General features: G+C 31.9%; 2 protein-coding genes across 3 annotated transcripts; one reads left to right on the forward strand and one right to left on the reverse strand.

The window, feature by feature from the left end:
• Nucleotides 1–1,173: 1,173 nt before the first annotated feature.
• On the forward strand, nt 1,174–4,688 carry LOC105786165 (GDP-mannose transporter GONST3). Of its 2 annotated transcripts, none has more exons than XM_012612488.2 (2): nt 1,174–1,341; nt 3,069–4,688. In XM_012612488.2, the coding sequence occupies exon 2, from the start codon at nt 3,069–3,071 to the stop codon at nt 4,176–4,178; it is 1,110 nt and encodes a 369-aa protein (XP_012467942.1). In that variant the 5' UTR covers nt 1,174–1,341; the 3' UTR covers nt 4,179–4,688. The 2 variants fall into 2 exon arrangements, with proteins under 2 accessions (XP_012467942.1, XP_012467943.1); XM_012612489.2 differs by lacking the exon at nt 1,174–1,341 and adding an exon at nt 1,371–1,770.
• Nucleotides 4,689–7,105: 2,417 nt separating this feature from the next.
• Nucleotides 7,106–10,367, reverse strand: LOC105786166 (protein disulfide-isomerase). Its single transcript, XM_012612493.2, has 11 exons — nt 10,123–10,367; nt 9,510–9,540; nt 9,125–9,412; nt 8,850–9,038; nt 8,642–8,767; nt 8,344–8,481; nt 8,137–8,256; nt 7,927–8,044; nt 7,730–7,842; nt 7,421–7,621; nt 7,106–7,336 (listed from the first exon to the last, which is right to left on the reverse strand). The coding sequence occupies exons 1-10, from the start codon at nt 10,296–10,298 to the stop codon at nt 7,433–7,435; spliced, it is 1,488 nt and encodes a 495-aa protein (XP_012467947.1). The 5' UTR covers nt 10,299–10,367; the 3' UTR covers nt 7,106–7,336; nt 7,421–7,432.
• Between the last annotated feature and the right edge of the window lie 2,887 nt (nt 10,368–13,254).

A 13,254-nucleotide genomic window follows, 5' to 3' on the forward strand; every position in this document is an offset into this window, starting at 1 on the left:
TGGAATGGAGAGAAGGAGGAGGAAAACATATGATTATTCAACTAGCATGAGTTTTCATTAAAATGGCTAATTTGCATGTTTTAGGTTCAGGACTAAATTGAATAAAAGTAAAATTTTAAGGGTAAATTTGTAAAATGTCAAAAAGTGACCAAATTGCATGAAATGAATTGTTTTATTATTTAAATTAATAAATTGAATGAAATATTAATTTAGATCAAGATTGGGTGGGAATTCGAGGAAAATAAAAAATTACCAAAATGTCCCTGAATTTTGGTATTTCTACAATTTAGCCTGGTAAGTTCGTATGAACTATATTTTGTATAATTTTAATCAAAGTGAATGTTATTTGGTGATGAATATTATATAAATATGTATTTTATTATTGGAATTGAATTATTATTGGTAATATGTATAATTATTAGATGCATTGAAATGATTATCGGAAGCTCGATTGGATTGGAAGCTTGTCAGAGATATATCACACTATCCACTGGTTCTATTAGTAATTTTGGATGATTTGATTCTGGTTATAATGGCATGAATAAGTTAAATTGGTTAACGTTAGCTCATTAATGTTTTGATTTTGATTGGTTATAAATATGAATGCTTGATGAAATAATGAAATATTTGTAAATTAATTTGTAAACTCCGGTAATGCCTTATAACCCTATTCTGACAATGGATATGGGTTATGGGTGTTACACTAAACAAGTCTTAAAATCAATATAAAATTTTGATTACCAAACCCTCATTGGATAAGGGAGGGGTTAGCCAAAATTCTCTTTTCTCGTCTCTTCCTTGATTCCAAGAGGGCTCGATAATAAGAATTTTATACCTTCTAAAAATGCACATATATTGAGTAACTTAAAAAATATATATGCCGATAAATAATGAATTATTTTACCATATTGAGAGGGGTTGGTAAGGTTGAGCAAGAAAAATCGAAAATCGATTTTAACTAAAGTGTTTTGAAGGTTTATAGAATGCAAGCTTAAAAACCACGGTCACCGAAACCAAATTAAATTATGTTTTTCATTTAATATATATTTTATTTTAAATTGTTATGATATAAAATAAATATTTTATGATTTAAAAGTTGTTGAAAAATTATCAAATAATATTTAAAAGGTATAAAATAAATCTATAAAAAATCAAATCGAATAGGGAAAAACTTGACTGAAATTTCATCTCTAATCTTTAACCACCGTTTAAAATGAAAAAAGCAAACGAGTGAGAGTGAGATTAAAAATAAAAACCAAAACAAGCAAGAAACAGTTACGCAAGTAGCTACCAGTACTTCAAAGATCTACGCAGTGTATTCAACCTTTCCAATTTTCCCAGGTAAATAATTCTCTTTTATAAATCTCGATTTCCTCTTGCACTCCTGTGTTCCACTGATCTGAAACTGTCATGCTCTTTCATTTGCATTGACCCATTGCATTACTCCACTTCACTTTGTTCTAAATTTTCCGATTTCCATCTGGGTTTTTATCTTTCCCTGTTTTTATTTTGTGGGTTTTTGTTGTATTCTGCCAATATACTATCCAGTTCCATTCCAGCCCATAATCTTAAGCAAAGATGTTGTTTTTCGATTCTCAGATTTGTTTCTTTTGATGAAATATACAATGAAAGTGAAATTTGCTCCCTTTATTTCCTTATAAATCTACATTTTATTTGTGCAATCCTTTCTTTTTCCTTTTTCATTGGTACGTGCCTAACTGCGGTACGGGGCTTTGAATTCCCTATGAAAGTATGGGATTTCCTTTTTAGGTATGACCTTTTGCCCTAGTAGCTAGTTCTTGGGATGTGATTCTCCTAAGGTTATTATCAGTTGGTATTAGTGACATACACCATATTTCTCAGTTGCAATCATGCAGCAGGGTAGTGATGCAGTGCTCTCTCAGGCCTAGAGCTGTTTGAGCACTGTGATTGAGGAGCATTGCAGATCGTTGTATGCCTAATGTTTGTTTCATTTATTTCTTATTTGTCTGCTTGGAACTTTTTTTCTTCGCATCAATTCTTAGCTTCAGTTTTTTCTATATTTTTTGTTTTCTGTTTGAACTTTGAAAGATTTTGATGTAGTTTATCGAAGAGTTCGATTTATTGACTTTTCTTGATCTGTTTATTCTTTCTGCTGAACCGATGTGTTTGAAATTTTGGGTACTTAAGAGATTCAGGCATTTAGCAGACATTTTACTTATCTAACTCGTGTGGGATTTAGGTGACAAGATTGAAAAATTAGTTAGGCAGTTATTGGGTTTCGGTATTATGAAATATTATTAGGTTCAAGTATCAGTACCCAAAATTGTGGTTATCCTGCCCTTGCCATTCCTTGGTTCATCTGTAAGAGGCTGCTGGTGGTAGTAGTAGAGTCAAATATCTTTTTGTTTATATCTGAATATAGCCATGAGTCAACTGAGTGCTATATCTAATAGATGTGCTTTGGGAGCCTTAGTTTGCTTCAGGGTTGGCATTTTCTTGGGTTCTGGCTATTTATCTTGGACTTTAATCTTAAAAATTGTTTAGTTTAGATCATTATCAGTTTCTTAGTGCTTGCTTCCAAATTTGATGCATTCTATATTGGTCTTGATTTTGATTTGTTTGTAGTCTTACTAATAACCACATTGCATGTGTCTCCAACTCTTTAACCTTTTTATATTAAACTGTGATTCCCGTGACTTGACCTTCTGTTGCTAATCCTTTTAGCTGAGAAGTTCCTTCTGTAGGTTGGTATCAGTCTAGAAAGCCACTTTTAAGTATTTATTTTATCAACAAAAGGGATTTGTTTGGTTGTGGATGAGTCTGATTGTTATTTTATAACCCAAAATGTTGCTCAATATGTTGCAATATTCCCTTTCTACTCCAGTGCTTCCGTATAGAATGAAACTGATTTTTTATTTATGTTGATTTTAGACCTCAACTGGAGAAAAATATTACTTTTTATGCATGTTTATCTTGCAGCCAAGATAGGTGCATGCATATACAGGGCCTGTGAAATGCATGTATACACAATACGTGCTTGCTAATAGCTAGACCTAGTAATAAACTTGTAGTCGTTTTGTTTTCAGATGTCTAAGGATGTGGAGGATCCTGCTGACTGTGGTCCTGAAGTCTTGGTTCCCTCTGGTGATGCCCAAGAAACATGGTATAGTTGTGTACTAAAGCAAGTATCTGTCTATGGAGTGGCGGCTGGATACTGCATTTCAGCTTCTCTTCTCTCCATCATCAACAAATGGGCTGTAATGAAATTTCCTTATCCAGGGGCACTAACTGCTTTGCAGTATCTGACAAGCGCAGCTGGTGTAGTTCTCTGTGGATGGTTTAAGGTCCTAGAGCATGATCCGCTTGACCTTCGGACCATGGGGCAGTTCCTACCTGCAGCCATTATATTTTATCTCTCTCTCTTTACCAACAGTGAGCTCCTCCTACATGCTAATGTTGACACTTTCATTGTCTTCCGATCAGCAGTTCCTATATTTGTTGCAATAGGAGAGACCCTTTACTTGAGCCAACCTTGGCCTTCATTGAAGACATGGATCTCATTAGGCACCATCTTTGGCGGCAGTGTCCTTTATGTTCTTACTGATTACCAGTTCACATTAACTGCCTATACTTGGGCTGCTGCATACTTGGTAAGTATGTCTATAGATTTTGTTTACATAAAGCATGTGGTAATGACTATTGGTCTAAATACATGGGGTCTTGTACTGTACAATAATCTTGAGGCTCTCCTATTGTTTCCTCTTGAGCTACTAATAATGGGAGAGTTGAAGAAAATAAAGCATGAAATCTCGGATGAGTCTGATTGGCACTCTTTTCAAGTGATTCTACCTGTGGGTTTATCATGTTTATTTGGGTTGGCCATATCTTTCTTTGGGTTCTCTTGCCGAAGGGCAATTTCTGCTACAGGGTTCACTGTTCTTGGTATAGTTAACAAGCTATTGACAGTTGTGATTAATTTGGTTATTTGGGACAAACATTCGACTTTCGTGGGGACTGTGGGACTCTTGATTTGTATGCTAGGTGGTGTTATGTATCAGCAGTCGACAAGCAGTAAGCCCAAAGCTGTCAGTGAAGCTACAGTTCAAGAGACAGAGGAACAGCAGAATTTACTTGAAATGCAAAACAACTCACAAGCCAAGAACAATGAAAAAGAAGATACTAAGATAGAGAAGTGAAAGGGCTTAAAATATGAGCATTCTAGGCCTTATCCCATCTGCATATGGAAACCATTGTTTGATTCGGTATGGCTGATGAATTCTCATGAAAACAACAATCTCCATATGCACAAATACTTGCATTGAAGATTCAGGCTCAAGTCTTATACACCTACGGCGTTTCATCTGGTCGGTCTTCTATGCTCGAACTCGAATTTTTTTCTTTATCAGATTGATACATGATTTGTATTTCCCATCCAACAACCGGGGAGGACTGGATAGAACTTTAATTTCTTTTGTTTTATATTACTACCATGAACATTTTATTTGACCCAATCAGTTCATCATCTTATTGGTGCCTAAGGGCTAAGATTATATGTAGATATAAATGCATTTGTCAGATCAAGGTTTAGCTTCTAGTCTTTGGTTTCAAGTTCCCTCCATTCATTCACTTTATTTGTTGTCTGTTACCACTTTTTGACTCTTCATATTTATACATAAATGTATTTTAGTTGTACCGATTGTTATCAATCATGTTCTTGTTCTTTGTATCGTCAATAACGAACATCAGATGTATGGTTTTGGTCTTTTAAGTAACTGTGAGACTTGATTCTGTCCTTTTCTGTTTTTGTTTCCACCCTGATAACTGGAACCAAGACAAATCGTTACTTTGTATTCAAAATGGAAGAATGTAGCTTTTGAGTTGTTTTACATTGCACTTGAAGAAGTCATGGGCAAGCATCAACGCTGATGGAGTCATATTCCCATTTTCTGATTCCCAAAAGCTAACCTGGACTGGACTAGGGTGAGTGTTAGATACATGAGTAGGCTATATTGCTATTAGGCTTTTTCCTTAAAAACTTTTCCATTCAACACGTCCACAACTTATGTCCAAATATGAGCCAGGAGTCTGGGTTCGGTAAGGAGTCTTGTAAGTGTAGGATGTCTTGGGTTCAAATATGGGGAGAGTCATTTTTGAGTAACTAAGCCTCAATGAATTTATGGCTCTTCAAAGAAGATAACATGGTATTGTTGGTGTGGGGAGATTAGAATACTGGTCTGCCGGTTTTGACACCAACAACTGTTAAGCTTCGCAAACTGAGGGCAGATGATGGTTTACAAATTACTTTGTGCAACTACATTGTGGAAATTTGATGTTCCATTATCAGATTGAAGGTGCAATCTACCACTAATAGTTGGATGATGTTGCGATTAAAGTTGACAAAGCAAGTTGCGTGTGGTTTATCTTATAAGACAATAAATATTTTCAAATTGATATGTAAACTATTTTACCACCATCGTTGAAAAAAAAGTAATTTGATTTCTTTTAAAAAGTTAAGTCAAATTTAATTTAAAAAAATTGATAAAAATGTAAACTAGAAAATTATATTTTTCATATTTTAAACTATTAATATGTTCATGCAATCAATAAAATTCTTCAACTTCACTTAAAAATCTCACATAACTTGTGGAATACTTTAATTTTTTTAATATAATTATTTTTTAATCTTTTAAAGACTTACAGCTCGTTTACAAGTTTTTATATGGGATAATTTTCTTTAAATGTAGCCAAAATAAATTAAAAATGAAAATTATACTCATTTTCTTATTATAATACTTAAAATTTTTTTATCACAAGTAATAAACTAAACTATTTTTTTCTAAGTTGACTGTTAAATCTATCTGAAAAGGAAGCTTAACCCCAAAATTGATACCTAAACTATCCGGTTACAAGTGGTATTTGATTTTTTTCTAAATTGATATTTCTATTAGTTTAATTGTTAAGTTTATTTATTTTTAAAAATAACTAATTAAAATTTGACAATGACAAAAAAGATAAAATATTATTTCCTCTTTTATATATATATATATATATATATATTTCTTTCTTTAGAATCGGACCAATGGTTGAACCGGTTAGGCTACTAGATCTTGATTTGATCAATTTTTCTAGTTCGATCAAATGATTTATTAAAGATTCATAAAAATAAAAAAAAAATTTAAAAAATAGGGAAAATCAATTCAATTGTTTTTTTAGCTTGGTTCAACTAGCCTATATTAGTTTGTGGGTCAATCGGTTTAACCCCTATCTTTGGATCGGTACCCCAATCAGTTCAACTGGGCATTCCAATTTGATTTTGAAAACATTAGTTTTGATCGATGAAATAACTTTTTTAATCTTGTCAGGTCAAAGTAAACAAGCGAAGAAGTTCAAAAACAGAATTAATCGCTAGCATCTTGGCCTTAGGAGAGCAAATTTCTAGCATCGTTGGTATTGCCATACATTACAAAAAAAAAAACAGAAAAAATAGAGAGATATAATGTAAAAGAGAAAAGAAAATGAAAGAATTAAAAATATTTTTTAAGTTTATATGACATGATAAATTATTATTGGTTGAAATTTTTTAATGGATATAACATTTTGTGTAAAATGAGTAATAGAAAAATAGGTTAGGTATCACTTGTGACAAAAAATGTTGGTATAATGATTAATTTAGCCCTCAATGTTTACATATTTTCTATCAACTTGGAGCTTATTTCTTTTCAAGTTAAACTTGACTCTTAACCTTAAAAAACATTTTATATTAAAAATTTTAACATTTTAATTAGTATTCTTTTTTAGATTTTTTAAAAAATGATGGATAAATTTAAATCTTTTTAAAATTAAAGATCAAATTTAGCTAAAAAATAATTATCAAATTGACAAAATATGTAAACATGAAAGATTAAATTTGATATTATGCTAAAAATATTTAGATACCAAAATAGGAAAAAATTTAATTTGGGTTATGCTTTTATAAGAATTAAGGAAAAATAAAATTTGAAAAAAAACATAGTTCATTTATTTATTATTTTTAATATTAAGTGCACTATCAAATAATTATCATATCTCTATTACCATGTTTATATTATTAATTTTTTTCACGCCATTGAAGTCCAACAAGACATTATGCTAACCCAGAGAAGATCATTTTCATGTAAGTCGAATTTGTATTAGGCTACAGATCCTGCATTATTCATCGACACATGTTTTCATATTCAAAAAAAAAAAACGAAAGCCGCGGCGGCTACAGTTAACAAAAAGAGGAGAGCAGGTTGGCAGATGTGGCATCATCCCTCAGTCAAAGTCCACAGTGGTTCTTGTATGAAACTGGGTATCTTTGTCTCTGCTCAAATCCCTGCCAAAACAAAAACACCATTCAAAACTTGATACCCCCCATTCAGATAGTTCTTATTTTAGAAAATGTAAACAAGAAACCTACACCCTGGTCTTTTCAGAGCTCATCTTTGAGCGACTCTTGATGGACCGTTTTGTCCCTGTTCTTTTCAATGAAGTCAACAATGTCTTCTTTGGTCCTATCACCCTCATATGGAGTAATATTTCCATTAGCTGATCTAAAGTAGACAGTTGGGTAACCTCTCACATCAAAGTTCTCATCCAATATATCATTTGAAGTTGCGTCCTGTAATGTTGAACAAGTTTGGTTTTAAACCATTTTCTATTATAAAAATATAGAATCTAAACTGAAATTGAAACCTTAGAAATTGAAAAATATACAATAAAAACTTACAAGTTTTGCGATCAAAACATCGGCATCTTTTTCATAATGGACAGCAACTTCATCCAAGATTGGTGCCAATTTTTTGCAATGTCCACACCAAGGGGCATAAAACTCAAGCAGAACTGCAGAAATACAATTCCATACCAATTCTAAGCATTCATCATAAGGGGGTAAAAAGCATAAAGCAAACTACTAAATAGACGCACCATTTTTCCCTGATTTGAAAACCATGTCTTCAAGGGTGTCAGCAACCACCACTTTCACTGGTTCATTGTTCTCCTTGGGAATAGGTTCAGACTTCACATACGGTGCAACTTTTCCTTCCTGCAGTTAAGTACTTTGGTGAGCGAAACAGAATACAACCACTAAAGAGTGTATATCTCATTATGCTTGATAACCATCACCAAATTCATTACCTTGAAATCCTTCACCCATGGTGCAATGTCATCAGCCTTCAAATTTGGTTTAAAATACTTCTTCCCATCATCACTCTGAATGATGATTAGAGGTACTTGGCTTTCTTCAACTCCGAAATACTATTTTCCATCCAACAGAAAAGTTTAGACTAAGGTAGCAATTAGCGAAGGCATTAAACATGTTGCCATTTTCGAGTAGAGACTAACCTGGAAGGCAGCTTGGCTAGCCTCAACATCTCCCAAAAGGAAACTAATGCCCTTTCCTTTGTATTGCTCCGCAACTTCACGATATTTTGATTGCAATGAATCAAATCCTTCAGTACTCAAGTCAGCAAACAACATAGCCTACCCAGATTCAGAAGTCATATTAGTAGACGAACTTAAAAGGATGAATAGAAATTTTTATATGGTAGTTTAGAAAACATGAATAAAGTTAGTACTCCAAGATAACGCTTTTTATGGAATGAATACCAGTCACACTCTAGTTTCTGACTTTTGAATTTACCTTAGCATTGGGACTGTTATAGAACTTCGCAACAAAGGGGTGATTGCTTGGGTCTTTGTTAAACAGAGTCACAAGAGGAATGCTAGATTCTTCAATAAACTTCTCTAGAGCTTCCGGTTTAAAATCCTGTAAGCAATTAACTTCTTAAAATAGCTAATCTTAAACAACAGAAACTTATAGATATAGATACATTCAATGAACCAGTTACCTTAAAGTCAACAACGAGTTCATCAAAAGGCTTGAAAAGTCTAACAAGAGGGCCAACAACTGATGATTCACCACGGGGAAGGTGTTTAGCATCCAAAGTATGACCAAAGTCATAATCAGAACGTAATTTCTCAGCGAGTGCCATATAGCTCTCAAACTCTTCCCCAGAAAATTTTGGGAACACCCCAACCTAGAAAAAGAACATGTACATACATATCAGCTAATCTTTGTGATGAAAACCCAATGAAACGAAAGAACAGAGAACAGAGAGCTTACAATTACTATCTTCTTGTCATCAATAAGGTTACTGGCATCTTCTGTTAATTTTATTTCAACAGAAGCAGGGCCACTTTGTTTCTTTAAATACTCTACAATACCATCAGCTTCACGTGGACCTTTGTATTCTTGAACATTCTTTCCTCCATTTCTCAAAATTTGAAGCGTAGGGTAACCCTTGACATCGTATTGGCTTGCTAAATCTTTGTTTGCTTCATCATCGGCATCAACTTTCGCTAGAAAGATTGGAGGATCATGTTTACTCAAAATGGATGCTGCTTTCTCATACTAGACAATAAAAAACAAGTTTAATCATTAGCAGCCATTTAAACGTATAAATTATCAAGAAAAATCAATGCTTTTCGGGGAATCTAATATTGTTTACCTCGGGAGCAAGATGCTTACAGTGCCCGCACCTAAGAGTACAAGGAAAGAAGCTTATTTAGTCATAAGAAGGTAAACGACAATAACAAGGTATATCAGGAAAACCAAAAAAGAAAAAAATGTAAATTGAAAAACAGGTAAAATCTCTCGCAACGGAAGCATTTCACTGCTAAATTAAAGAATCAGTGTACAGATCATATATCTGTAGGTTGTCAACTATGGATCATGTTTCCTTTGCTTAGATAACAAAATAGGATTTTCATGCTAGTTACAAGAGAAAGTAGGATTTATGAAAATTTCTAGCTGCTTCAATAGTAAATGAGAATTAACCGATTGTTTCCGTTTGGGAGTTCAAATTATATATATAATATATATATATAATCATTGCATGCACTTTAAGAACACAGATTAAAATAAAAAATCGTCCGCTAAACTCATTGCATGCACTTTAAGCTCAAATTGAAAATCATTTCTAAGAAAAAGAAATCATCAGAAAAACAATTATATCTAATTTAACATCACCATTTAGAAATTTATGATACAAACTCCTCGAATTCTAAATCGCCTACTAAACTCATTGCATGCACTTTAAGAACACAAATGAAAAAGCTTACCAAGGAGCGTAAAATTCGACGACAATGAAATCGTGCTTGCTAACAGTGTCAGTAAAATTAGAGTGATCCAAAGTCAAAACGAATTCTTTCGCCTCACTGCTTTCTTCAGCAGAAATGGCCGATAAAGAGCATACAATTGCAGCCAAGGCAAACCAAACGCAAACACTTCTCGCCATTATCGCAAAGCTGTAAGATATCTTCACCTTTATTTTTTTTTTCTTCTTTTGGTCCGTTTTGTCTCTTAGATTTACAGAGCTTTTAAGGAGTGATGAAAGCAGTTTAAAAAGTTAATGACACACAAAAGGTAAGTTACTAGATCACGCTCGCGAGTACAGAGCTGAAATGATACTCGCTCTTTTGTGTGGCTGATTTCCTACGTGGGGGGTTATTATTGGTTGAGGTTTGTCATTGTAAGCTGATTAGGAAAGCAGTGGTGATTTAAGGCAAGTATATCCGGGATTTAGTGCCTTGGATTTTCGTGGGTTCAAGTAAGAAATGTGTGAGTGCGAACTCCGTGGCCAAATCAATAAAAACTTGCCACCTCATTTCTATTATATTTTAATTGGCTTTACTATTTTTATGTTCACGTGGTTTTGACTGTATTGGCTAAAAACGGCTACGTTCAGACATAGTATGTAATAAAACCATAAAAATGCCAATCCACCTCTAGGAGTCTTCGCCAAAGTTGAAACCATGGAATGAGATGTTTTTAGATTTATTTTAATTTAATTTTTGGGTTTTTTTTAATATTTTGATTTTTTTTTGGATTGTGTTTGGTGATGTATTATAATTAATTCAGATATACATTATTTGTAATTGCGTTTATAAATATCATTATTATTATAAACTTAAATTATACTAACAATTACTAAATTATTAGTAAATTCTTTTATTGATTATTTAATTGTGAAAAGATACAAAATATTCATTCAATTATTTAACTTTTTCTTTTTTGGCCACCAGCTAATAAACTTGTTCATAGGTCAGGTTAACCGCTCAATCTTGAAGGTTCGCCTGAAATTTGAGAGGATTTGGGTAAAAATATTAAGCCCGAAAAATGGGCTTATTCAAAAAATTAGACCCGTTTAAAATATGGGTTGAGCTTGTGCTTAAACATTCAAGACCCGAGCATGGCCTGTTTTTGAGTTTATAATATTTTATATGATGTTATTTTTATATATTATGAAATTTAGAACACATTAAAAAGATAAGCCTATACTAAATATATAATACTACTCTAATGTAAACATTAAAATAATGTTAAGATTATTATATAAAAATTTTCAATAAATAAAAAATATATAAAATTATTAAATATTAAAATAATATAATATAAACATATATTTTTAAAATTTACAAATAATATGGGTAGGCCTAAAATGAGTTTGGGTTAATTTTTTTTGCAAATATGAATGAACTTGAACAATTTTAAGCCCATATTTCGAGCCGGACCAAGTTTAGGCAAGTATAAAATATGTTAATATCATGCTTAGGCCCGGCCTGACCCATTAGCACCTCTATCAGCTAACTAATGGTGACAACTTTGAAAATTGGCTTGATAGCAACTTTAACCCTCAATATTTATAAATTGTGTCAATTTAGTATTGATTCTAAAAAATCTAACCTTCAACATTTACATATAGTGTAATTTAATATTTTTTGCAGTTTTGTTTTTCTTATGGGCTAGATTATAAGATTAGCCAAATCAGTGCGGTTAATGTGGGAAGAACTAGAAAATAAGATTTTTAGGAGGAGAGATCCTTAATTGGTAAATATCCCAAGCTCATCTAGGCAAAATGGCAAAGGAGGGATTGGTTACTCAACCATTTTCACGATTTCTTTTATTTTCGATACAAAAATTCTCTCAATTTTCTCTCGACTCCTTCCATTATCTATCTGTTCAAGGTTTTAGATTGGTGAGTTCATTTTTTAGAAAAATGTTTAGGTTAACTCGATAATTGATATGATACTTTACATCTGATCGATTTTTAGATTGAGTGTAGAATGTAACATATATTTATTATTATCATTAGTTGATCTTTACCAAGTATAAATAGTTAATAATAAATATAATGTAATTAAGTAAAGTCGGCGCAATTTATATTAAATACTAAACAATTTAGTTGAATATTTTAATTTAGTAAGTTAAAATATATGTGAATTATCGCTCATGAATAAAAATTTCAAATTATTTAAATAAAATTAGTAAAATAATATGTAATCATATTTTTAAAAAATAAAACATGTCCTAAAATTAAAACAATATTATTATTGTATAAAAATAGTCTTAAAACCAACAAGTGATTGGATGCAATGGTAAAACACATTACATTCCTAAAAGGAGGACTCAAGTTAAACCTTGAAGACACAACATTGTTGAGAAGAACAGCCACAAATCTCGAATATAGATAGTAAAACGGGCATAAAGTGCATATATATAAAAAAAAAACCAACTTTTTAAATCATATACTAGTTCAGTTGGAAATCCTTAAATAATTAAATTTAAGAGTAATTGTTTATAATTAACCACGTAATTATCATAATTTTCATCCTGCAATTGAAACCGTCCAACTACATTAATTCAGTGGTACACTGATTACTCAAACATATCATTCATATACAAACAATTAAACTCAAATCCAATTATTAGGTAATTTTTCAAACGCAGTAAGCTATTTTTTTATAATTATTAGATTGTATTTTTCTGAAAAATCTTTCATTTTTCTTTATAAAGTGATATCTAAGTAAGATTTTAGTAATTTATTCTGCCAAGTTCTGAATGGATTTGATTTTTGTTATCACTAATTAGTTTGATCCACAGATACCAATTAATAGGCGTTTACACATCACATATATAAATGGGTGATTAGATTAAACAGAAAAAGAAATGGTGATTAGTGCAACATAATAAGGAAGCTTCATTGGTAGTGGAGCAATCACAATTCTTTTGGTAGATTTGAAAGTTATTTAGGGCAGCCCTGTGACAACAAATTGGCAACTTTCAATTTTACACACAAGTTAAGTAAATGGTTATTATGTTTTATGATTAAATTCTATTTACAATATCAAATCTTATATTTTATGAATTTATGGTTAGATAATCTAAAGAAAATAAAGTTATTTTAATTAAAA

Source organism: Gossypium raimondii, chromosome 1 (genome assembly GCF_025698545.1).
Source record: "Gossypium raimondii isolate GPD5lz chromosome 1, ASM2569854v1, whole genome shotgun sequence".
Taxonomy (NCBI): Eukaryota; Viridiplantae; Streptophyta; class Magnoliopsida; order Malvales; family Malvaceae; genus Gossypium; species Gossypium raimondii.